Source organism: Accipiter gentilis, chromosome 21, assembly GCF_929443795.1.
Source record: "Accipiter gentilis chromosome 21, bAccGen1.1, whole genome shotgun sequence".
Classification (NCBI taxonomy): Eukaryota; Metazoa; Chordata; class Aves; order Accipitriformes; family Accipitridae; genus Astur; species Astur gentilis.
Window position 1 is genome coordinate 189,135 of NC_064900.1, and position 26,070 is coordinate 215,204.

The 26,070-nt window shown below is 44.8% G+C and overlaps 1 protein-coding gene, 1 pseudogene and 1 gene segment (V, D, J or C); 2 read left to right on the forward strand and 1 right to left on the reverse strand.

The window, feature by feature from the left end:
• Positions 1 to 893: 893 nt before the first annotated feature.
• LOC126048827 (T cell receptor alpha variable 5-like) lies at positions 894 to 1,976 on the forward strand. The segment is given in 2 exon segments: positions 894 to 1,013; positions 1,451 to 1,976. Coding segments are annotated over 2 exon segments (345 nt in total).
• A 2,682-nt stretch (positions 1,977 to 4,658) lies between these two features.
• Positions 4,659 to 25,736, reverse strand: LOC126048822 (trypsin I-P1-like). Of its 5 annotated transcripts, XM_049824264.1 has the most exons (10): positions 25,471 to 25,736; positions 24,914 to 25,044; positions 22,105 to 22,492; positions 10,376 to 11,088; positions 8,951 to 9,099; positions 8,043 to 8,179; positions 7,413 to 7,587; positions 6,551 to 6,804; positions 5,632 to 5,768; positions 4,659 to 4,887 (listed from the first exon to the last, which is right to left on the reverse strand). In XM_049824264.1, the coding sequence occupies exons 6-10, from the start codon at positions 8,080 to 8,082 to the stop codon at positions 4,738 to 4,740; spliced, it is 756 nt and encodes a 251-aa protein (XP_049680221.1). In that variant the 5' UTR covers positions 8,083 to 8,179; positions 8,951 to 9,099; positions 10,376 to 11,088; positions 22,105 to 22,492; positions 24,914 to 25,044; positions 25,471 to 25,736; the 3' UTR covers positions 4,659 to 4,737. The 5 variants fall into 5 exon arrangements, with proteins under 5 accessions (XP_049680221.1, XP_049680220.1, XP_049680222.1 ...); XM_049824263.1 differs by lacking the exons at positions 22,105 to 22,492; positions 24,914 to 25,044; positions 25,471 to 25,736 and adding an exon at positions 11,258 to 12,683; XM_049824265.1 differs by lacking the exons at positions 22,105 to 22,492; positions 24,914 to 25,044; positions 25,471 to 25,736 and adding an exon at positions 11,258 to 11,781 and having other exon boundaries at positions 10,391 to 11,088.
• LOC126049040 (trypsin II-P29-like) lies at positions 10,364 to 13,795 on the forward strand (annotated as a pseudogene).
• Positions 25,737 to 26,070: the final 334 nt, after the last annotated feature.

Below are 26,070 nucleotides of genomic sequence, written 5' to 3' on the forward strand. Positions count from 1 at the left end.
GGTGTTCCTCCTGTTGCCTGCACAATTTAGCCCACCGTCTTTGTTCGTTTCTCCCTTTCCTTCTGAGGAATCCGGGGTCATGCCTGAATCTCCGGTAGGCGGTTTGTGGAAATGAATGCAACAGGACACACTTGGACTTGCAACAGAGGGCCTGGGAGCTGGAGGCGTCGCTGCACCCCCCTGCTAAAAGGACACAGAGGAACAACTTCACTGCAAAGCCCATGACACCCTCGAGCAGCTGGATCGTGCGCTCTCTGGTATGGGCCAGCCTTCCACTGCGTGCATTGCTGAGCCCACCGCTCAAACAGTGAATACCCTTCTCAGAAATCACTCTGTGGTGCAGTCTCCCAAGAGGCAGTCCCAGTGCGGAGCCAAAAGCAGCCTTTCCTCTGCTTGAGATCTCCCTTTGGAGGAAGAGGAGAACAGTTAGAGAACTCCTCTCTGTCATGCTACAACAGACACCAGGATGACAGGTCAGCAGCCTTTCCCATACCTGGGCAACATGACGAGCAGCACTGGGAGAAGCAGAGAAGATTCCACATTGCAGCTCGCAGGGTTGGGAGTCTGCGGGTGCGAGGGTGTCTAGAGAGGAGGCTCAGCTGAGGAGCACAGACACAAAGCTGCATTCCTGAGCTCTCTTTCTCTTCCCTTCATTTGGTGCCCCTTTGTGCATCCCTGTGCCGTGCACACACTCAGGCTGCCACAGGGCACCATCATGCTCCTGTGATAACATTTATCTCCCCCACACATACTCACACATGGCAGGAAGTCAGTGGAGCAGGGTACACGCACCTCACGCCTGCATGCAGGTGTCATTCCCCACTGTTCCCAGCCAGCCAACTGGCTTCTTACATCTCAGGCTCCCTCTCACTGCCCTGCCCAGCTGCAAAGAGACGTGTCTCTTCCTGTCTCAACCTTTCCTCTTCGCACATCTCTCGGGCAGGTTGCTGGAAGGAGGTGGCCTTTCTCCATGGTTCTCCACTGGCTCCTTGTGGCCATCCTGGCCCCTGTGGGTAAGTGAGCTTCCCTTCTGCTTGAACAGCTGCACTGGAGCCGCTGCTGCTGCCTCAGCTGTGTGCCCAGCTGTTGGCAGTGCCCCATTCCCCAAAGCTTCCAGTGGGAGGGTAGGCAGTGAATGAGGTGAGCTTTTCCTCAACCTCTTATCTCCAAAAACTCTACAGATCTACAAAGGGGTTTTTTCTGTCCCATTTTAGTACTTCGATTGAGAGTACTGAAGTCATTATTTTTCATAACAAATTTGCAATTGTATTTGAAGCTGCTTTGTGGGGTTTTTTTCTCCTACGTGTCTGTCAGAGAAATGGGACAGTGTCCCATAGCTTGCCCACATCCTTATGACACCCCACCCCACCCCACGTCATACTTCAAGGATGTGTTTTTGTGTCCCCTTCAGTGCGTTTCACTCCTCACATGTCTTCCCTTCTCTTTCCAGGCCAGCCCCTTCAGCAATCGCCAGACACAGTTGTCCAAGTCGGAGACTCTGTGACTCTCAACTGTTCCCAAAAGGGGAATTTATTCTACGCCATGTACTGGTACAAGCTGCCCATGGGGAAGGATGCCACTCTGCAGTTGGTTGTATACTCAGTGGAAGGTGGAGTGGCAGAGTTTGAGAAGGAATTCAGAAACCACTTCCAGAGTAATGGGACTAAGGGCAACCACTTATCTGTGAAGATAGCTCATGCCCTACTCAATGACTCAGGCACATATTTCTGTGCTGAGCAAGTCCCACAGTGATGCAAAAGCTGGAGCAGCATAGCACAAACCTTTCCATGCATACAGGGATCTGCCCCCAGCACACACACAGAGCCCTGCATTTGACAGCACCCCATTTTCTCCTCTTGCCCTCCAGCTCTGCCTAATTAAGGAAAGTGGTAGTATCATCTATCGGTCTTCTGCCTGGTCTCCAATTTCCTTCCTGTTCTTTCCCATCTCTGAATCACCTTTTGGCCCTCCTTTCTTCTTTTACTCACTGCCTTGCCTCATTTCTCTGCCATCCATAGACTGCCTCTCCCTTTCCTCCTCTACTCTCTTTCTCTCTGTCCCCTTCCCCTTTCTGCTCTGTCCTCTCTCACATCTGTCCCCCTCCTGTCCCCTTCATCCTCTTCCACTTCTCCCTTTTAGCCTGTTACACTAACTCATGGCTAAGTAGGATGTGGAATAGCTCACAGAGCCCTTTCCTTCTCCACCAGCTGGAAAGCCAAGGCCAACCTGAAGATGAATCTGGCACGGGATCCCAGAACTGAGCACTCCTGCGTGTGCTTGTGTGTCTATGAGCTCCAAGGGTCTCCTGCGATTGCTCACACTGCAGTTTCCAAGAGTACAGGTGCCTCACCGGTAACCTGGGGCTCAGCACGCTGCCAAAGGGGCTCTGAGTTCCAGAGTGCCAGCAGGACCATGCCACTGAGCACTTCTATGTGCATGCTTGTCCCACCAGACTCTGGGGAATCAAGCCACCCAGGAGAAGCGCTTGTCCTACTAAACCCAACGGGAAGTGCCCTACTAGCATCACACACCACACAGCATCACCTGGGCAAGGGTTTTATAAAGCACAATCACAGCAAAAGGGAACAGCTGGGAACTTCACTGTTCTCATGGTTTTCCACAGGTGGTCACTGAGTCAAGTGCTCCCACAGCTACCCTGTGACCTGAATGCTCTGATGTAGGCGATGTAGCCCACATCTCAATGGTATCTGGGGATGGAGCATGGCCCTGTAGGTGAGGAGCCCCAAGCCACAAGTGCTCTGTAGCAATAACCCACCATACCTTTGGCTCTGCTAGCCTCCCTGCTCCCTGTTCCACATGGCGGATCCAAAGTCTCTGCTTTAATGCCCTGCCTCCTTCTGACCTTCTCATAAAACACCACTCTCTCTTCTCTTCCATTCCTCCCTGCTCCGCCTTCCATCACTCATACAATGCCATGGATCACCTGCCCTTCCAGCAGGGACAAAATGGTGAGCAGTGACACAAGTTCTTTCCTCCAGCTCACATATTTGCTTTCAGCCATCCAGGTTGCTACAGGTAAGTATGAGCATCAAAACCCACAGGAGCAGATCCTACGCATTGGCCCAGATGGCACTTTGTGCACAGGAGACGTTTCCGTGCAAGCCTGGAAGACTGTTAGCACACATAGCTTTCTCCAGCATATCTTTCACCTGTGAGGAACCCAGAAGGAACAGAGCTTGTATGAGGGCCATGTAAGCCATGTAAGAGTGGAGATTCTGTGAGGATATTCCAGCAATCTGAAAATCAAGAATGGCCTATAATCTGGAAAATGCAATTTCTTCTTCACTGACCGGAGACCTTTACACATGGGGGGATAGTGACAGAGGACTGGGACTGTTTCCAGACTACTCTTCTCAACATCCCTGTCTGTCACATTTGAGAATGCATTCTGCCTGACAATAGAAGTATTTCTTTCCCCCCATTTTCATCTTGTCATCTTTTCATTGCATCCTCTCCTCTGTCCTCCAACTTTTTCTTCTTTCTCCTAACATACCAGGCAAAGATATCAACCATCCTCCACTCACAGTGGTCAGGGAGGGAGAACCTGTGACTTGCAACTGCTCCTGGATAAGAACTCTGTCTCCTGGTCAAAATAGGCTGAAGGGAAGGATGCCAGGCTACAGCTCGGGGATTTTTTTCTGGTAAAGGGCATACGCAGAGAAGGAATTCAACAAGTGCTTCCAGAGCAATGGGACGCAAAGGTAAGGTCTGATCGTGTTTGTATATTGTGCCTATCTCAATGACACAGACACCTCTTACTCTCCTAGGAGGTATCTCAGTGACAATGCATCTGAGAGCGCCAGGCACTAACCTCTTTGTAGGCAAATGGCACTTGTTCCTTCATGCCCTGCTCTTCTCCTCTCCCTCCCTTTCCTCCAGTGTCAGATTTCTTTCAATTTTCACCCCACTTCACCTATTTTCTTCTTTTTCTATCTTTTCATTTTACTCCAACTCTCTATTTCCTTTTTCTTTTTCAGAAGACAGCTACACAGCCTTTGGCAACTTTGGCAGCTTTTTCATGGACTTCCAACTCCGGTGCCAGTTGGGGTTAGAAGGAGATAAAACCAGAACCCAGGAACATCTCTGACCTTTTGACTCTTCTGGGAAAACTAAGCAAGCCCAGCATGACCAGTTAACCTAGCAAAAAGGTATAGACAGCAGCCCCAGTGGCACTGGTACATGAAGAGAACAAGTCCTAGCAAGAGGTTGTTTCATTCCCCAAGTAGAGCTCTCAGGGAGATTCCACCAGGGAGTGTTAAGTCATATTGTTGGGGGTGGGAGCAGGGGGCTGGGGAGCATTTGTGTTGCTGCCTGCTGTTTTCTACTGTAGGAGTATGCTGCCTGTGTGATTCAGCATATTCTCTCAGCTGGTTTAGGTAGTTTTGTAGCACCTGAGCATGTGCTGATAAACAGAAAAGTTGTTCTGCTCCAGAAATGGCTGCATGTAACTGACTTCTGAAAGACACCTGAAGATGAGTCTGCAAATTGTTCCAAGATCCTGCTAGTTGAGAGGCACTACAAATATTAAATATTTTCTCCAGAGTGACATTCCTTGCCTTTGTCCTCCATACCGTAGCCTATGGAAGTACCCAAAGAAACGTTGCACAAAGAAAGGGTGCCTGAAAGTCTTTATTTTTTGAAAATTTTTGTATGCCCAGTCCCAAAACAAAAGAAAATGATGATGAGAAAAAGTGGGTCACATAGAACGAGAGTGTCTCAGTTGGCAGACATAGTTGCTTTGATCCAGGAGACATAATTGCAAACCTTAGTGTAAACCCCGGGATAGCCTTTCTGTGCACATCCAATACCCCAGGAAACAATGCCCTGGAGCTGCCCATTGCAGACTACTGGACCACCGGAATCCCCCTGTGCACATAAAGAACAGAGATATTCAGCAAATGGTATCAGCGTAAGTGGTGAGCCAGAGATCCCAGAAATCACTGACATTTGAGGGAGCTCCATTGGGCTTTTTCTACACAGAAGTTCTACAAAGGTAATTTCTGATTACCGCTCTACACCTGATGCTACTGTGCCTTACTTTATCCCCAAGGGCACCACTGCTAAGGATGAGTAAGCTCCCTATTTTTGATGCATGCAGGCCTCGGCAGACACTTAGGATACGTGTGTCTTAAACATTATTCTGCCAAATATTTCCATGAAGCTAGGCACATGTAAAATGCAGAGCAATTGTCAAGTGTGTTCATTTTCCAGACTACCTGGATCTTGGCATACTGGCTATTTCATTTTCAGTGAGTCCAAAACTAACATTTGCATCCTAAGCTCTAAAGTCATTGTGATTAATATTGACTCTCTGGTGCAGCACTCCTCCATTTTCAATAGCCTAAGGTGCAGGAGGTGGCATAGTCTGCTTGTGGAGATATAGGGCAGAGGTATTCGCTGACTCAAAAAAGGGACAATGACTAACTGAGTGGGAAAAACCCTAGTCTCACTCAATAAGCAACTTTTACCCTATGCCTCCTCTGTTGTTCAAAAAAACAGCATTCAGATGTGCTAGTGCAGCGAGTATAGCAGATTCTCTAACATGATGGCCTCTTCTACTGGCAAAAGGCAGGAGAGAAACATAAGTGAAAGGAAAGGCAGATGTTTTACCTGGCAGGAGTCTTTTCCTCCCTCCATGAATCCTACACACATCATGTTCTTGGTAATTTCCCCAGGGTAGGCTTTGGTGCACTCGCTTGAGGAGAGTACAGGAGCCTTCAGGCACTGCAACGTGTCTGGATATGCATCTACAATAAAAGAGGGAGAGATGGTTGATTACATCTCTGAGTTCATGTCAGAGCCTGGAGAAGATCTTTCTTAGCAGAAAAGTAATCACTGAATATCCTGGTTTAGCAGTCATCATTCTTCCTCTGAACAGTAATCGCAGCATGAATTCCTTTTGTTTAGATAGAACAGGTTCTATCCATGGGTCCACCATTCCACACTGCAGCCATGTTAATTTTTCTGATACCTAGAAAATCATCAATTGGCAAGTGTGGAGCTAAGAGCTACTCTTGTAGCACATACACTGGAGGGAACCTGGGCCTCAGGAAAACCATCCTCTCCTCTGGTGCAGGTTTCGTTGTTGTCAGTGGATTAGACACCAGTCACCATCCACATATCTGACCATGGAGCTCTCTTGTAGTAATTTTAGATCAACAGTCACAGATCTTGATCTTGTTCTCAGAGAACTGACAACTCTATTGACATTAGTTAAATTGCTAGTGCTTGGCACTGCACAGCTGATAGTGCCAGGCCACAAAATTTATGGCAGTGTGAACATGCTGATGAACGGTACATGGATGACTTAAGTGATTCCATGTTCGTAACACAGAACAAGAGGAAGGACCTTGTAAAAGCTTGCCTTTAAGGCAGTTAAATGGTTACTGTCCTACACAGACTGATTGCTCAAAAAGGCCTGTCACACAGCACTTCTCTGTGCTTTACCCTGTACTGTTTGGAGCCAATTGTGAGGTCTTAGAATATCTCCCGGGCCCTCACAATGCTGTATATTCCCCAGAGTACTCACTGGCATTGCTGAGCGTGTTGCCCCAGCCAGAGATTAGGCATGTGGTGCCTGTGGCCACGCAGCTGGTAGGCAGAGGAATGGTTTGGACAGCGCGGTTGAGCTGGGCTGGTTTGGCAAGTTTGATGAGCATAATGTCATTGTCCAGTGTTCTGGAGCTGTAACCAGGGTGGCGGATTACTTCAGCTGAATTAATCAACTGCTGTGACGATTCTGTGAGTGCCAGGTTATGTTTCCCGAGCTGCACTTGGATGCGACTGGAAAAGAGAAGGAGTGGCGTATACGTTACTGCTACCGACAGGTTATGGGGAACCTCCCTGTTACTGCATGCCCTCGCTTCAACATTGCTACCGTAGTCGCTGTTTCCATGCAGGTTGTCTGTCTTGTCCTGCAATAAGTCCTGAGGATCCACACTGAGATCTTACCCGCTCCCACTACAGGTGGTGAATTTCTGCAGGTTTATTTTGCTGAGCTGCAACAAGTTGAATATCTAACAGTGCTTTATACAAACATTCTGGCAAAAGCCAAACTGCTATCACCCTGACCTTATTTCTCTTCCTGTTGTCCAGTAACTAAGTTTTAGCAAGATTAATGCAATTTATAAGAAATCACAGCCTGTAATTCATTGCTAGATTATCACATTGTCACATCAGAAAGTGCTCTGCATTCACAGAAACTTCTGCAGAAGTGGAAAACCCCTTATGATGCCTCAGCCCAGCTTCCTGAATGAGCCACCTACTCCTTGACTGTCTCCTGTCAGAATGGAGTCACTTATGTATTTGGATCTCACAGCTCAGAATTCCTGGAACTTAGTGAACTGGAACAAAGAAGCAGGTTAGGAAGAATTTATTTTTTTTCTACTTACGACTTGTAGCAGTGAGCAGCTGACACTACCCACTGGCTGTTGATGAGGGAACCTCCACAGAAGTGATACCCAGAATTCAGGGACACCTGATAGGGGACAGAGTTCACTGCACAGGTGTAGCCTCCCACAATCTTGTCATCATCATCATCAGCGGCAGCATCGATGGGGAAGGCAACTGGGGGATAAGAAGTGGCATATGTCAACATCTGGCATAAGGAATCTTGTGCTTCTATGACTGACTGAAGCATCTCACTTGTAGGCTCTACTTCCATAAAAACTCATGCTAGCAGTGTTGGGAAGCACTCACCCATAGTCTAAAAATTTAGAGAAGCTTTAGGACTTCCTGGGCCAGAGGTGTTATCTTTATACCTCATAGTCCTTAAGAGAAAGACAGTCTTTTTTTGAACAAATGGACACATTTCAGTATTCCTGGGTCAAGAACACCTGTGAAGGCATTCATTCCCTGTTTTGTGACACAGACAGCAGTCAGAAGACGTTACAGTGCTCTGCCTTAAAACTTTTGTAAGTTGAAACTGGACTTCACTTTCCCACAACAGACTACCTTGTAAATTTGCTCAGAAAATAAGCTTCCTTATAAATTACAAAAATAGGAGGAAAAAATGTACTTACCAGCCACTCCAACAAAAGTGACAAACAGTATGTACTTCATGATCTTGACACAGCCTCAAGCCCAGACTGGTGGACTGGAAGCCTGAGCTGCTAGAAATACATTTTTTGAAATGGCCTTATCTCTAGTCCAAGGTTTTCTGCAGACAAAAAGTACACAGTGGAAAATTTGAAGAGCCAAATGTGGGCATTAACAGGCACTGCTAGAAAGTACAAATAACATATCTGTTAATTATAAACCTTTCCTAAGATAGAAAGCTATCTAAAATTATTTCAGAGTGCAGCTTTCAATTTAAAAATATGTTTGGGCTTTGAAAGATGTGTAGTTCTTTGCCTGTCTCATTCTTACACGCAGCATCTGTTGAGAGCAACCCTCAAATCCCTTTGAGGTTCCTCTGCGCTAATGGTGTCATTCTTAAAAATGCATATTAAAAATGCTGAATATTGTAGGTAATGGACAGTAAGATACTATACATTTATTTTGGAAAAGAAAACCAACAAAAAGACCCCAAAACAAAACAAAAAAACCCTCTCAGTGTTAAGTTTGTTAAGTTTATTTTAGCAAATTCCTTTTCTTGAGTAATATGTGTGTCTGGTTTTATCATATAGAACACAGTGTTCTCCCAAATAAAATTATTCAAAAGTAATTTCAATAAGTGGGTACAAAAAATCTATTCTGTGCCCCCCACCACCTCCCAAGTTAAACAGTTTAATGTGGGAATGCACACCCACATTTCTCTTTGAAAGATTTCTCCCTTTCCTAATTTCTCTCCCCTAATCTATATGAAAATATTGGCCCAAGTACTGAACCATGTCTTTTATTTAGCATTGGAATGTTCTACAGACACTCATTTTTGCTACAGAAGAATTTCAATATAACATTGATGTTTATGGAGGTAATGTATACGAACAAAAATACTGTGACCACAAATCATGAGATCTTCTGAAATCCTTCTCTGAAAGAGTGATAATTTCTCTCATGATGCTGAGTTTGCTAAAGCTTTATGCATTTGATGAATAATCATTTTCCAAGCAGCTGCCAACTTCATCATGTTAGCTCCTGAAAGACAAGGGATAACCTCAGGTGACTGTGAACAGAAATCATATGCTTTGAGATGCTGAAATAGCATGAGAGACTAAATAGGAATAATCTTTCTACTCCATTTCTTAATCAATTTTTTTGAGAGCCCTGGCGGACTGGTACACACAGTGGCACTGTCCAGGTGGAAATTTTCTTTCATGTTAAAGGGCAAGTCCAAGGCCAGGGACTCCTCCAGGAAGATGCATGACTTGTCTTGGGCTTTAAACTGGTATCGGTGCACAGTTTTCTTACAAACATGTTTTATCCTGAGAAACAAATAAGGACTAGAAGCTTCCTGTGGAGTAGGGAAAGATCCATAATAGGACTAAGCATGGCAAAAATTACCAAAGCTATCCAATCCCATCCTAACTAAGCAGAGGGAGAACAATTCCTAATCTACAATAGTGTATAATTTGATGTCCCTGTGGATTTGTTATTTCTTTGTCCAAAACATGCCATTGGCATAGAGACAGGCTGTCATCAGATATTTTAAACCAGTATTTTTCCTGAAATATAGCTCTAATAACCTATTAGGTAACACCTAGGCTATGAAGGACAGCTTCCTTTTCCTTCTTTTCACAGGGTTTAATATTTGGTTTAGTATCCACCCAAATGTCAGGAAAATACAGTAATTCACCATCTGAGTGGGGAAGCTCAACCATACCTGCTTTTATCTTTGTACTTTTTTTGTTTCCACTTGTTACTTATTTAATCTACTCTGATCTTTAACTGATCAGTTATTCTTAACAGCAGGAAAGGCATCATATAGGGCTGGCTCCTTTCTCCTTGAAGAAAAAGGTGCCTCTGAGACTCTCTATGCTACTTGCTTAAATCAACTATTGACCCCTTCCCAGGCTACTGCCAGAGCTCACGGCAGAAGTCCTGGGTCATAGTTCCTGTGGTTCTTGTGTTCCTAAGGCCATAATGGCAGATATCTGGTGAACGTACCTCACCCAAGTCCCTCTCATTCTCCTATGTGCCTCTCAGGGCCCCTTCTAGAGGCTCCCATGAATCCTAGAACTCCACAGTGCATGCCAGCAGGGCAGCTCATAGAGCAAACTGATCTCAAATGAAGGCAAATGGGGTGTTTGTGATGCACAACTTGGAGGTCATTCAGCAGACAGACTGCTTCAGAACAGTCCTGCAGGCCTTTCAGTGAGAGCTGTGAATGATGAACAGACTTCTTTCATTCAGGCTGAAATTGGAACACCTCCTCCTGCCCCTCCTTCCTTTCTTTAAGACTATGAATGCTTACCTGAAATGTACATACCCTCTTCTGCTCAATGCTGCTGAACATTCAACAGACCATTGTAAGTTTTTTTTCCAGGGTCTTTCAAAAAATACACTCCGGGGATACATCTCCAGCTGAAGACAAGTTTCTCATTTAATGCAGTGATGCTGCAGCAGGATGCTGGTGGGTCCAGGGACACGGGAAGGAGGAGGATTGGTGAATGGAGGGCAGATGTGTTAGGTATTATCAATGGACAAGCAATGGCAGCTTGCATTTCTAGAAATCTATGTTCCTGGTTCAAGTATTTCAGTCAACTGTATCACCACTGGACTCAGATAAAGTAAATAGGTTTGTCCAGGCTGAGGCAAGATCATGGGAAAAGGAAACCTGGTGAGACTGCAGGCTGACAGAGATAAAGCTTCCCAGAAGCATAAAGCAGAGGAGTTTCTCAAGCTAGTCCTTGTACATCTCAGTTTGGTGGTGGAGGTGCCATTGATTCTCTTTTCCCAAGTCTCTCCTGCCTGGGAGGAGCTGGTTGAAAGGCACCCCATGTGACCTAGGATCATCAACTCCCCAGTTGCTGGAAGCCAGGAAGAGTGTCTGGGGAAGGGTTCTGCATCTTCTGCTCTTTGCATCTCCAATCAATGGTCAGAGACAAGTTCCTGGTTTACAATGTTCCAGTGCAGGGGTCTCCAAAGGGGAGTCCATGCACCCCTGGGGGTGCGCATGATGATCCACTGGCATGCGGGAAGAAAACATTAGAACTTCAGTATTACACATATATAATTATCAATTACTAAATTTACATATACTCAGGGTGTGTGCTCAAAAGTATTTTACTGATAGGGGTGCACAATGAAAAATGTTTGCAGACCACTGTTCTAGTGGTTTCAACAAATAACTTACACGTTCTTTCTTACATTCTGCTATAACATCAGCCTCCAACTCTGCTGAGCCTTCATGTTCTCTTGGATTTCTTCGCTACCAGGGCTTCCTTCCTCTCTTGCTCACTCCTGGCTTCCCCCCAGCAAATTAAAATTCTGCTGACACTCTCAGCTGCCTTTGCCATTTTCCATTTCTCAACCTACACAAATGTGCACCATGTGCCTTCCACCATGACACAGCTGTTGCATCGTGTTCCAAAGGTGCCATGGAAGTGAAGGTGTCAGTGTGAAGGCTGCACACGTTTCGTTTGTGAAGTTCTTTGGCAGCTTCTAGGCTCTACTGTTCTCTTCCTGACTCAGGGTGGTAAAGACAAAGACTCATGTTTCAGAGTAGCACAGAAAAAACTCAGGTCGATATTTCAGGAGTTGCTGTGAAGACTTCTGATGTTTCAAACTCTTTCAACTCTTGCTAATTCCTCTGTAGCTCATTGGCCACTGCTACACTTTAAGAGAATGGATTCAGGTCTGGTGCTGTGAAACTCAGTCCTCTTTCTCTCAGTTGCTTTTCCTGGGGACGCTGATGATGACAAGATTGTGGGATGCTGCAGTTGCCCAGAGCATTCAGTTCCCTACCAGTGTCCTTGAATGTTGGGTATCATTTCTGTGGTGGTTCACTCACCAACAACCAGTGGTTCCTGTCAGCTACTCACTGCTAGAAATCTAAGTATGGATTGGGTTGTGTATCTGGATTCTAGTCAAATCTTGCAAAGTCACCAAATTTGGAATATGACGCCTACCAAAAGAAGAGAATCCAAGGTGGCAGCACATGGTGTATCTGAAACCAAAGGAGAAACACTACCTTCTGTCTCACTGCATTACATGATCTTTCTAATATACCTGCACTCTCGGCATCCTTTTCTGTGCATCCTAACATGACTTTCTGTGCACATTTGCATTCCTCCAGACTTTCTCCATGGATCTTTCTTGTCCTAATTTTAGGGCATACCTCTGCAGAGAGAGCACAGATCAAGGATCATGTTCTTCTGCAACAGGAAATGTAATCTTCCTTCCCTAAGCATTGCTCTCAGTGTCTGAAGTGATCCGTCTATTCTGGCACCAGTTCCACAGTTGCCAGCTGGGGATCCACTGGACAGGATACCCAACTAGCAAGGCTCTCCAGACTCTGTTTTTCATGAAATCATAAAGCTCCTAGAGCTCTGTGACACATGCACCTTTGATTAGGGCAACACTCCCTTACTCTATTCCAAGTGTCTGCCAGTCCCCATGTGGCACCATGTTGTTCTACCCATGGATAATTGCTGCTCTTCTCTGCTGGCAATTTTGCAGGCATATAGAAGTGAGGATGGGAGAGTACAACACTGATGTGAAAGAACATAGTGAACTAGTCAGGAGTGCTGCATTAATCATTCACCATCCTAGATATGATTCAAGAAGCCTTGATAATGACATTATGTTCATCAAGCTGGCAACCACCATGGACTACAGTGCTGACATTCAACCCACAGCTCTGCCCAGCTCCCGTGCCAAGGAGGGTCCCAAGTGCCTTTTTCAAGGTGAGGAAACACACTGAGCAGTGGCTGTGAGTATCAGTGTATGTTGCATGTACCTGGTTAGGCTTCTCCTGCTTTACTGCCAGGCTCATGAGATCCCTGTACGTTTCACTCCTGCTTTGCAGCCTTTCCATGTTCTGCCTGCATGTTCCCCAAATGGTCCTGCCAGTGTGCCTCAATCAACGATGCCCTTTGCATTTGCTCATGCAGGTGAAGGGGTTGCCCTGCTTTGCTGGATGGCTCTCACATATAGATCTACAGGTTTCTCTCTTCACTGACAGTGCTGAGTCCCAAGACAAAACCTAATTTTCACTGCTGTCCCAGCAGCCAATTTCTCTAAGGTTCTCCAGTAACTGAGAGCTCCAGTTCTGAGTAACCAGAAGTGCCAAGAGGCTTACCCTGGCCAGATCACCAGCAACATTATCTATGCAAGATTCCTGGATGGTGGGAAAGACTCATGCCAGGTAAGCACTGATGTCTGCACAGAGCCCTGGGTCACACACTTGAGGGTGCCTCAGGTGCACAGCATATGTCAGAGCTTGGCACAGTGCTTAGGCCTCTTCATCTCCAGGTTTTCTGTTCTGACACAGTATCCTTCCAGCAGGGTTTCAGTACAGAATGGACTTCACCCAAACTAGCAGGTCCAGCTACATCTGCTGGGCACTGAGTGCAGTAGCAGTGAATTGTTGGGATTAGAGGAGTCAGCAAATAAGGGGTGCTATCTTTCTGTGCTCCCAGATCAGAACTTGTGGCACTTCATTTTGCATTCCCTGGATTTTTTTGTACCAGGTCAAAACCTTTCGAGGTGAGATCAGCTCATGCTTCTAAATTTTTCTCTCCAGGGTGACTCAGGTGGCCCAGCTGTATGCATGGGAAAACTCCAGGGAATCGTGTCACAGGGAACTGAGTGTGCTCTGAAAGGTTATCTCAGTGTCTACATCAAGGTTTGCAATTACATTGATTAAATAAAAGAAACCATTGCAGCCTAGTGATATGTTGATGACTGCCTGGCTCCTTGGCCACTACCTTCCTGCCCTATCACTCCTCTTAAGAAGATAATAGCATAAATAAAAGTCTTACTTAAAGAGCCTTACAGATAGATGTGCTGGGGACTGACAACCACCATACACAAGAGGGGTTCCCTGCAGCCTTATACCAGCTCCTCCTGAACCTTCCCTTCTGTTCTGGTTTGGGTGTGTATGCTAGGAGCAGTGCCCTAGAACTGCTGGGCTAGGGGATAGGGAACTCTGCAACCATCTAGGAAGTCTTCTGAGCCAGGTACCTGCTTTTCTTTACTCCTGGCACTCTTACTGAGAAAGGGAGGAGAAGGAACAAGTCCCTAGGGAGAAGGTTCTGACATCTGTGGGCTGGAGTCCTATTTTGCTCCTGCCAATGGTGAAGTTATTGTCTCACTGGTACTGTGACAGCTTTGACAGTGGTCATTTCAGCTATGGTGGTAGGTCTAAGAGTGATCAGAGACCACAGGCGCAGAGCAATCAGGTCATGGGCAATGGCCCTGACCAATGATCATCAGCTTTCCCCTTCACTTCCTCAGGGACATCTGAGGCAGGTGGACTGAGTCCACCTGGATCTAGCAGGTTACACAGATTAGCTGCTAGGGAAAGGAAAAAAATAGCAAGCAGGTGGGGAAAAGGCCCATGACCTCATAGCAGTGTAAAGCATGGAAGAAGATTGATTCTTAAAAGGAAGGATGGGAACGTGAGGGGCAGGGGCAGTGGCAGCACTAGCTGCATATTTATGTTTACCCTGCTGCTATTCTGTTTTTTGTTAAGTTCTCTTTTTCAGAAGAAGGAAAGTTATGTCTTCTTTCAGAGTGCCTGAGCTCAGGAACCAGGGATGGATCCTGGAGGACTGTGGGCCAGAGGCACTGGGGGAATAACAAAGTAAGGAGAGACCATGGTACTGGGGAGAAGGGTAGGAAATGCATGAGAATAACAGTGGTCCCACATGGAGCCAGAAGTGGATATACAGCCACAGCCTTTGATGTGGGAAACAGACTGCATCCCAGGAATCTTCATCAAATGGCTAGACCAGAAAGGAAAGGAAGGACCCTGAAAGGACATAGCAGATGGGAGAGATCAAATTTTAAAGTATTAATTTACTCCACCTCATCCAGCACATGATCTGTAGTGAGCAGCCAAAAACACCTCCCCTGAAGGGTCTGTGCACCCTAAGCCTGTGTAAACTGGGCCCCTACTGGGCAATTTTAACATCTCCAAACTTAGAAACTGCCCCTTTGCTGTGAGAATAAGGGATGGAGAGTTTGGGAAAGAAAAGGGAGGCCAAAGAGGGGCTGGAAAAAGTGTAAAGGTGGTGAGATGGAAAGTCAGGTGGTCTAAAAAAGCTGGAGAAGGAGTTTAGAGGTGGCAGCCAATGAGGCTGGCACAGTGAAATAGAATAGATGAGGAAGGGGAACTTGCACCAGATAAGCAGACACAGCTGGATTAGAAATGGAATTAGAATGTACTGTTTGGGGATGAAAGATGTGAAAGGAGCAGCACAGGTCTGACTGGGCAAGGAATCTGGGATGACAAGCCTGAGGAGGAAGGATTTCTCTAAGAATTGTCTGCAAACAAGTGGCCCTAGAGAAACTTTCTGTACCGCTCTCCAATAGATGTCGGGGACTCCCCTGCTCCCTCAAGTTGCCACCTCCCACTGGTCTTGCCATTAAAGACACACACACCCCTGGAACCCAGGTCACTTCAATTGTTAGCTAGTCTGGCTTCATGTTCACTAGTGATCACACACACTCACATACCCTCCTTTGCCCCAGCTGCTGGCATGACGAACATGGCCACTCTTACCTGTGGCCCTAGTCCAGTTTCTGGCACTTAAGTTCACTCTGGTCTCTCCAGTTGCTGGTACCTGTGGTCTGACTCTAGTTCCTAGCACTTAGACCTCCATACACAAAACACATGTGGACAGAATAGACAGTCCTTCCCTCAAGGAAATACTTAGAAATGGAATTTCATAAGACACAGATACACTGAATGAAGCAGGCACAAGGCATAGCCAGACAAGCATACTCACCAACAACCTGTTTACCCTTTTATAACTTTATTCCTCTATTTTCTTACATCTATTCTTCCCCAAATCCAGTAGTTCAGGTTCTGATTTGGGAAGCTCGGCCATACCTGCTTTTATCTTGGTACTTTTGTGTTTTCCCTTGTTTCTTCTTTAATCTTAGCAGAAAATAGACTGAAAGAATTAGATGTTTTGAACTGAAAAACTAAAAGGCTGTCAAGCTAGCTACTCTTCAGAAGGTAGCAACATGTTAGGTAATTCCTGAGAGACACACTAGAGGTCCTGAGTTGCATCCTCCAGCTACTTCCTTCTTTCCAAGAGTATGCAAACAGTTTTTGGTTTCCTAAAATGGAGAAGTTACTCTGAATAAAAATCTTCATCCTGGAATGAGTAGTAAATTCTAATGCATGTGACTAGAGAAGAATGTGCAGCCCAGCTGCACTGAAATGATTTTGCCATGTCTCAGAGTTCTTACACAGCATAATCTTAGAATTAATTCCCACAGTCTCCATAGCCTGTTTCATTTCCCATCAAGTTTCTGAAATAGTTTCTCCCTCCAGGACTTGAGGTCTGATTACCACTGGAAGAAAATTTTTTTAGCAGGTCCAGCGTGACAGAGAATAACCAAACTAAAAATCCTGTAGTATCTCCATGCACAAGACATGTAGGGGTCATTTTAGGACATTCATCAAAGCAGCAGTGTCCCATGGAACTGTCTCAACATGGTCCATGGAAGTGTCTCAAGGAATTCCATCCTAACAGTAAGGTGAAAGGCCAAAATGTCAGTAAATTCAGATGGAGAACAAGCAAAATCAAGACAAGACTTCCATGGAAGATAAAAAAGAATAGGTTGTAGTGAGTAAATGCTAAAAATACGCATTAAAGGATAATCCGTGTCAAAACAATAGAAGAATATAAAGGAATATTAAATTTAGTCAAACTTATTTGCTAACTGCTGTATTGACTTTGAAAGCAGCACAAAAATTCAAAGAAAAATGTAAAAGATATGGAAGGTAATTAAAAAAAAAAAAATCTGTATTGTCTACAATTCCTTGACAAGTCACTGAAACTGTAATACACCCAGCACAGGGCTCAACCTTGCTGGAGCACAGGTAAGGAATAATTTCTCCTGAGAAAACCTGCAGTGGCAAGAACTGGCAGGGACTGAACAGGAGCCATGGTCAAAACCCTACTTCTCATATGCTAAGCGTCCATGACAATGGACATCATACAAAACTTTTACACATCATAGAGAATATATTTTCTTTCCTGTCTGGGAAGAAGCTATAGCTTCTCAGGTAATTTGTGTTAACTTCTTAAAAAAGCAGGATTGAAAAACTGAGACAGGAAACATTCACTACCAAAATTTGTGAGATCCACACTGCTCTCAATTCTGGTATGACCCTAGGAGCTCAGCCTTAGGCCCAGACAAAGTACAATATCACTAGGCTCACAGACAGAACATGCCTTTTCTACAAATACATAAAGGTCAAGGGAAGATATGAATCTCTCTAGAGCTTCAGGCAAATATGGGAGGGGGGATATCAACAAAGTGGGAAGAAAAAGAGTAATATTCCTCAGTAATATTCCTTATCGTTTGGAAGATGCAACATCAGGATTACTGAAAAAGATAATTGAAACTAAATATGTATACTTCATTCAGAGTACTAGTGAGAAAAGAATCAGCTACAATAATGTAAGTTTTTTGAACCTTACATATTCAGAAAATAATAGAGTGGTATAGGTTAAGGCAAGGCTGTCCTTGGCAGACTAGAAGAAACAGACTGTTCTTGAGGCTAATGTTTAACCACAGTTTTTGCTTTCAGAAAAAAAAGCTGGCAGAGATGCCTTGTTTTTGCAATTAGAAAGTGAATTAGAGCTCTCAGGAGGATTAAACTGCAGGGAACATGCTTCCCTCACTGGAAAAGTGAAGAAATTAGGATGTGATTAAACACGATTTTTGTGCCTCCGCTATCTTGGTCTATCATCTTTGCTTCTGTCTAACATAAGTTCTGAGTAATGATATCACCTTTTAGGTATTAAGAATGTCTCTCCGGACTGAAACAATATTATGTTTACATTTACTGGAGTAAACCCTTCTGGAAAGATGGCCTGAGTTCTATTCACAGGTGCAAATGAGTCAAAAAATCATTTATGCGGCCAATATTCCCAGGTTCATTGCTGACAGATCCAATATGCAGACATGCATGATGATGGAATGACAGACAGTACAACATTCAGCCAGCAACTTACTGGTCTGCAAGCAATCCCACATTTTTGTCAAGAGCTCAGAACACTACTTGTCTTGTGGAAAGGCTAAAGCAAAACTTACAGTCACATGAATACTTAGCTTTGCTTTTAATGGCTCACCAAAGAGGGTATCAAAGGTGGACTGTCTCTTCTCTCTTCTCTGCCCAAGCTTGATGGAAAGATCAGAACAAGGGGAGGGGCATCAGTCTCTCTAGCTTCTTCCCTCTTAACTGACAATGAGCAGTTAACACACTGTTCTGGGACAGCTGGCAGGCCATGCTGACTCTTTTGCTTGCTCTTTTACCTGGTAAGAGGCAACAGATCCATCTGCAGCACAGCTCTCATCCAAGCCATGCAGAGCTGGTGTGAGGTAGAGGACCCGTTTCGGCCATCATCTGTACTTCTTCTCCTCCCTTTCTCTTTTTCTCTCTCACTCATGCAGGTGCTGGTGTGGGAAGCCTCATCACACAGTGGCCAGCAGAAATCCTTAACAGAGCTGGAGAGACTGTGGACATCTCCTGCTACCAGAATTATACTACACTTGCCTATATGTTGTGGTATCAGCAGACTCCAAGAAATGGTCTGAATTTAGTAGCCAGTACTTCTCCATGGATGCAGAACTCTTATGAGGAAGGTTACAATGAGGCCAAGTTTGAGATAAACAGAAATCATAATGATCATTCTGTGATGACCATCAAGAATGTGACATCCAAGGATGCAGCCACATATTTCTGTGCTGCGAGTGATCACACAGTATAGTGAGGGGGTTGAACACTAAGATAAAATCCCCGCCTTGGCTGAGTGAGAGTTGGAGTCTCTGAAAAAAGTGAGACAGATTGGAGAGGGGCAGAGGAAGAGCAGAAGAAAAACAAGGGAGAAATGGGGGAATAGAGCCAGGACTTTTTGGAAGGAAAAGGGACAAAGCAAACAGTGCAGCAGCATCTAGTTTCAAAGACAAAAAGCCTTCAGAAATACAAATCCATGGATCAGCAATAAGAATTGAGGCATTGCTGCTGTGGTTAGTGAAAGGCAGCAGATACTTCTTAAGATTGGTGTTACAGAAGCACAGCCACATTCTGGGCCACTAGTTCCCCACCAATAGCACCAAGAAAAGAGTACAAACCAAGAGAGAGAATTCAAGGTTCTTCCACACACTCATGATCCACCCAAAGACAGAGGTGCCCTATAAGAGATTGATGGGTGTGGGAGGAGATGCCAGCCTCTGATTTGGACATAGGAGGATGGCACCAGTACAGGTGGGAGGAAACATACCCAGGGGACCCGGTATACCTTCCACTGTGGGAGGAACAACCCTTTGGCAGCTTTATATGCAACAGTGTACCCTGCAGTACTTCTGTTCACCTGCTCCACACACTGCTTAACTGCTTAACTTCTCTTCCTTGCCACACAAATGCATACAGTTCTGATCTGGACCAAGGACTTCACAGCAAAACCTCATGAGCAGAGAAAGGAAACCACAAAAAGCTGCTGTCACCTGGTACTCCCCTTGTGAGGGATAGCTGAAGGCAGAAATTGCCTTCCATTGTGCCTCTGTCTTCATTGCTTGCAGAGATGAGCTTTTGATGAACTAATTGCTCTTCTGTGATGGGCCTGGGAAAAGTGAGGACAGGGTATTATGAGGGTTCCCCCACCTACCATTGCCTGTCTGTGCTCCTGTTTTTATTGCATAACCTAGGACTTACCTTTTCTTCAAAGAAAGGGAAATGGCACATAAAAGAGCAAAATCTGTCTTTAAGAAAGTATGGCTATACACTTGTGTATTGGGGGCTTCTGTTTTTAGGTCAGGTCTTTGACAGTCTGTGTACCATTGAGCATGGACCAATTGTTTATCTCATATGGAAGACATATATGAAGCACATAACTATCACAGGTAGCAAATGTACTATCCTGCTCACTGATGTGGCAAAGCTGCATATGCTGAAATGAAACATACTATTTGATTACAGAAAAAAAAGGTCCTAGGCCCCTGATCAACCACACTGTGTAAATGTTACTTTGCCTCCACACTCTGCTCTAAAAGAAGCTAAACTGTTCTTGGCTAGGGAAATCTGGACACGACAGAAACTTGTGTTCATTGTAGTCTCACCCTGGAGGTGGAGGCTCTCAAGAGGCTAAAACTAGTTGCATCCCAGACTTACTCCAGTCCTCCAAAGACATTTCTGAAAGACTCAGCTTCACACACCACTCCTTGCACAGCTTGGTAGCCAGTGTTCTTCTGACTCCAGGAACTGCTCAGCAACAAGTGTTACACACCATTCCTTGCTCCCAGGGAGCACTCATCTGCTCCTCAGAACACCATCAGGTCCATGATCTACTCACTGTTCATACATACCAGGCTACAGACATACAGCAGGGAAGCACTGGGAAAGCATTGTATCTCACATAGCAGAGACATGCTAAGTTCCTTATTCTCTTCAGCCTCTGATCGTCTTATATAGAGGTCATCTTTACACAGGTATCAAACACATTCACTCTGTTGCTGTCTGGAATTACTACTGCTGATCCAAATACCCTGTGAAAGTTTTAGGAAAAGTAATTTATGCTAAAATCATTAAGGAATATAAACACCATAGTGGTAACTTTGGGAGTGACTTTTGGGTGTTTTTTTTTTTTTTTAATTCTCTTTTAATAAATTACCAGTTCATGAAAATCATAACGTCACAGTCCTAGCTCAGACCTCTTGCATAAACACTGAAAGCCAGCTTTATCAGCTCTGGGAACATAACAGAGGAAGGATCCCTTTCTATTGCTCAACTCTTGAACACTTTTAGTTTAGAGTGGCAAATGCAATTTTAAGGCCCTGTGAAAACAAACTTATCAGTAGCCTTCAAAATCCAGCAGATTAATGAGCTGGCTATTGACTGGTCACAGCTGTGCAATTTTCAGGTCTCCACAGAGGTCTCTAGTGGTCATTGCCATCTTGAAGGTCTGCAGTCACAGTTCCCTATTGCAGCTCTGAGGTACAATATTCTCCTATGCAGTGGTCCTTTTGCCAGCTTGAACTGGCACTGCACAAAAAGCAGCTATTCTAAGAAGTTTCTCATGAAATGGCTACTCTCTTCCTTGTTGCACTCCCTGTCCTCATATTTATTCTTTATCTCCTGCTGTAGAAGGTGGCAGGGGAGCAGTAGCTACAGAAACCATAGTCAAAGGTACTTGTTTTAGGTGCTCACCACTGACATCTCAGGCACGTCTGTGTAAACAGCTGTATATTTGCAATGAACAGCCTACCTGCAGTCTGGAGTTTATACTGGCTACTCAGAAGATAAGATGATGGAAGGAGAGGCTGTGTAAAGTCACATCTCTGTGCAGATAATGTTGTTATACCATGTGATGTAGTTATCCTGCAACTACAGGGAGGGCTTTGAAGAATCATGGAACCATAGAATCACAGAATGTTTGAGGTTGGAAGGAGCTTCTGAGGGTCATCTTGTCCAAAACCCCTGCTCAAGCAGGGCCACTCGGAGCCAGTGGTCCAGGACTGTGTCTAGACAGCTTTTGAATATCTCTAAGCATGCAGACTCCACAACCTCCCTAGGCAACCTACTCCAGTGCTCAGTCACCCTCACAGTAAAAAGTCTTTCCTCATGTTCAGAAGGAACCTCCTGTGTTTCAGTCTGTGCCCATTGCCTCTGGTCCTCTCACTGGACAGCACTGAAAAAAGCCTGTCTCCATCTTTTTTTGCACCCTCCCTTCAGGTACTTAAATACATTAATCAGATCCCTCCTGAGCCTTCTCTCTCTAGGCTAAACAGTCCCAGCTCTCCCACCCTCTCCTATGTGAAGTGCTCCAGTCCCTCAATCACCTTTGTGGCCCTTTGTTGAATGCTCTCCAGTATGTTCATGTCTCTCTTATAGTGAAGAGCCCAGAACTGGACACAGTACTCCAGGTATGGCCTTAACAGTGCTGAATAAAGGGGAAGGATCACCTCCCTAGACTTGCTGGCAACATTCATCCTAATGCAGCCCAGGATACCATTCACCTTCTTTGCAGCAAGAGCACATTGCTGGCTCATGTTCAACCTGCTGTCCACCAGGAGCCCCAGATCCTTTCCTGCCAAGCTGCTTTCCAGCTGGGTAGCCCCCAGCATATACTGGTTCATGGGACTATTCCTCCCCAGGTGTGGGACTTTGCACTTCCCCTTGTTGAACTTCATGAGGATGCTGTCAGCCCATTTCTCCAGCCTGTTGGGGTCCCTCTGGATGGCAGCATGACCCTGTGGTGTACCAGCCACTCCTCCCAGTTTGGTGTTGTCTGCAAAGTTGCTGAGGGTGTACTCTCCCCCATCATCCAGATCATTAATGAAGATATTAAACAGAAGATGTTTCCCACTACAGCTGCTGTTTCTCAGGCTTCCTGTGACACAAGAACTGACACGGAACAGAAATAACAGGACAGATAACCTTGTGTTAATCATCCAATACAGGTATTGGGTTGGGAGCAGAAGATGAACTTTTGGGAAACCATATTGTTCTTTAGTGGAACAACTTGAGCGCAAACCAATGGCATCTAACAAGAAGCTTCAGTAGACACAGGCTGGAAGAGAAGGGAAATAAAGGAAAAATACATACATAGGATGGTATGGCATCACTATCTGCATAGGGATGTGTATTGGGTCTGGCTGGGATGGAGTTAACTTCCCCATAGCAGCCCTCATAGCGTTGTGCTTTGTATTTGTAGCTAGAAAGGTGTTGATAACACACCAATGTTTCGGCTACTGCTGAGCAGTGCTCACACAGCATCAAGGCTGTCTCTCCAAACAGCCCTCTCCCCACCCCCACTCCTCTCATGGTTTAACCCCAGCCAGCAACTAAGCACCACGCAGCCACTCACTCACTCCCCCAGCAACCAGTGGGAAGGGAGAGATAACTGGGGGGAAAAAAAGGTAGAACTTGTGGGCTGAGATAAGAACAGTGTAACAGAACAGAAAGGAAGAAACTAATAATGACAATAATAATAACAATATTAAAATGACAATAATAAGAATAAAAGGATTGGAATATACAAGTGATGCACAATGCAATTACTCACCACCTGCTAACCAATGCCTGGTTAGTTCCTGAGCAGCGAACCCCCAGGAAAACTCCCCCCAGTTTATATACTGGGCATGACACCACATGGTATGGAATACCCCTCTGGCCAGTTTGGGTCAGCTGTCCCGGCTGTGTCCCCTCCCAGCTTCTTGTGCCCTCTCAGCCTTCTTGCTGGCTGGGCATGAGAAGCTGAAAAATCCTTGACTTGGTATACAACAACTGAAAACATCAGTGTGTTATCAACATTCTTCTCATACTACACCCAAAGCATAGCACTATTCCAGCTACTAGGAAGACAATTAACTCTATCTCAGCCGAAACCAGGACAGCTCCAAAGGCCAGTAGGCTGGGTGTGGGCAAGAGTTTGGGAGGAGACATAGCCAGAAGAGCTGACCCGAGCTGACTAAAGGGATATTCCATACCATATGATGTCATTCTGAGCAATAAAAAGCTAAGAAAAAGGAGGAGGAGCGGGGACATTTAGGATTAAGGCATTTGTCTTCTGGAGCAACTGCTACATGTACTGAGGTTCTACTTCCCAGAACGTGGCTGAATTTTGCCTGCAGATGGGAAGTAGAGAATAAATCTTTTTGTTTACCTTTGCTTCTGCATTTGGCCTTTGCTTTTTCTTTCTTAATTGCCTTTATCAGGATGTACAAGTTCTTTTTTGTCTTATTTTCTCCCATCCATCCTGCTGAGGAGGGGAAGTGATAGAGGGCCTTGGTGAGCACCTGGCAGCCAGCCAAAGTCAACCCACCACAGAATGTGATTTTTCACATCCTCTCCTTCCATCATCTTGTCTTTTCAGTACACAGATATGCCCTGAAAAGGGGCTGTTGCTTAATTGTAGGGGTTTGTGGCCAAAAGAACTGAATGTTTATGAAAAGAACTTCCTATTGTCCCTAAAACAAATCTGTAAAGCTCAGGGTGTCTCTGTAGTTCTGCCTGCTTCTTTGTAGCTGCTTCTTCTGTAAACTCTAAAGAAGAATCTAGGACTGATGTAAGTGATACGATCGCTATTTTCCTGTGAAATTCTCCACTAAAATGACACCATTGTTAGAAAATACAGCCCTAAATGTCTCTTGCTTGCATATTCTTGCCTTTCCTTGTCGTCTGAATTTTTACACAGCTTGGCCCATGAAGCCTCCTATGAGAGATATGGAAATAAAAATCAAGGAATTCTCTTTCCTCTCTTCTATCCCTCTCACTCATTTAAATTCACGGCCTACAAGGCCTTTCCTTTTGACAGGTTACAGATGAACAAAATGGGGCAAGACTGGTCTCTGCTGGCATATCTTGGAAAATCCCTTATGAACATGCCCTGAGGAGATTTTAGCATCACATAGAAACACTCCTTCAAAATTAATACAGAGGTGATTTGCTTTTTTAAAATGAAAGACACTATATAGGAGAGAGTCTGTTAGTGACAGTAAGGATAGTAATGGAGCTGTAGACTGGAGAAGGAGACAGAATAGTCTTAAATGAATTTCAGTAGAATGGTTTTAGACCTGAATAAACAGTCCTGAGATCAGAGGCAGACTAAGACCAAGGCAGGCAAATAAGATCTCACTATTAGTGTTATTATTTAGGCAGAGCCAGACAAATAAAATCCTAAATGTATTTTTAAAAAGACTTCAATGTAAACAAAGACAAATGTCTGCAGTCATTCCCGTAATTAGTGACTTAAGCGCACAGTTTTGCTGTTGTAGAAGAGAGGATACTGTAGGGACACCTGAGATCAGCTGTCCAATATCTTACCTTCTGGAATTCTATGTCTTGGTCCTAAATGTTTCAGCTTAGTCTATGTTTCTCGTTCCCTTCCCTGGGACACTAACAGCTGTTCCCAGCTGAGCAGGCTGTATCAGAAATTATGGGTTCTTCTGTGATACCTGAAAATAAGGGAAAATAATTTGTGATCTTCCTAGTAGAATTACCTTGTTTCGGAGGATTGTGTTCTGAACCTACAGCCTATTTTTTTATATTAAGACAGACTGAAGTGAAACCATTAAAGACCAATGTGAACTACATGTTTATTGCAGGTACTCAGTCATGTTGCCGACTAGGTGTTGACCTTTTATGTGAGAACACTAGGTCAGGATGGGCTGCATATGCCCCAAACCTAAACCGGTTTGTTCACGTGCCCCTCTTTCCCTGTATTGCCTCAGTGTGTGCTGGTACACACAGTTTTCACGGGCACAGATCTTTCTCTCTTGGGAGCTATACATCATACCTGCACAAACCTATGGGGAAAAAAATACAGTTTTGTGTCTCCATTTAGTTATGTGTAAGGGAGGGAGACAAAAGTAGCCTGTTACCTGTCACTGCCAGTCCCCATCCGCTTCAGACAGTCCAAAATAAAGTCATGCTCCTACTCCTAGATGAAGGCTTTTCATAGTAAGAGTCACAGGCACCTGGAGAAGCTTGTGCTTCTGCTTCCTGTAACAGGGCAATCAGAGGAATACAAACTTAAGAGCTCAGCACCCTGCTTCCTCCCCTTTCAGAGCAAATGTCACAAGTGCAGCACAGATCAAAGAGGATATTCACAATCTGGTCAAGCTACAAACAGAAATACCAGTCTGTAGTAAGCAAATTGCTCTCAATGCAAACTAGTTACTGTGGGCTTGAGGTCTGTTTATCATCCTGAGCAGAAGAAAAAAAAGAGTGGGAAGGAAAGCAGCATGAACACTGTCTTGAAGTTACCAACTGAAAAATAACTGCATTTAAAGCCAGCTAATAAAAGAAAAAAAAAAATTATTTTTTTGTCTATAGGAAAAAATTGTTGAGATTATAAATTCAGGGATAATGGACACACTAAGAGGTAATCAGGCTTATCACGCAGAAACAGCAACGGCAGAGGAAGGATGTGGCCAGTGCTTCCCATGGCAACCTTTCATAGTGACAGCGTGACAAAAATG

Bases quoted from the DNA above. Each gene is read 5' to 3' on its own strand.
- LOC126048822 (XM_049824264.1), bottom strand. From the start codon at position 8,082: ATGAAGTACATACTGTTTGTCACTTTTGTTGGAGTGGCTG. The intron at 7,588-8,042 runs GTAAGTACATTT...CTTATCCCCCAG, and splicing joins CACTTTTGTTGGAGTGGCTG to TTGCCTTCCCCATCGATGCT. The intron at 5,769-6,550 runs GTGAGTACTCTG...CTTTTATTGTAG, and splicing joins CAACACGCTCAGCAATGCCA to ATGCATATCCAGACACGTTG.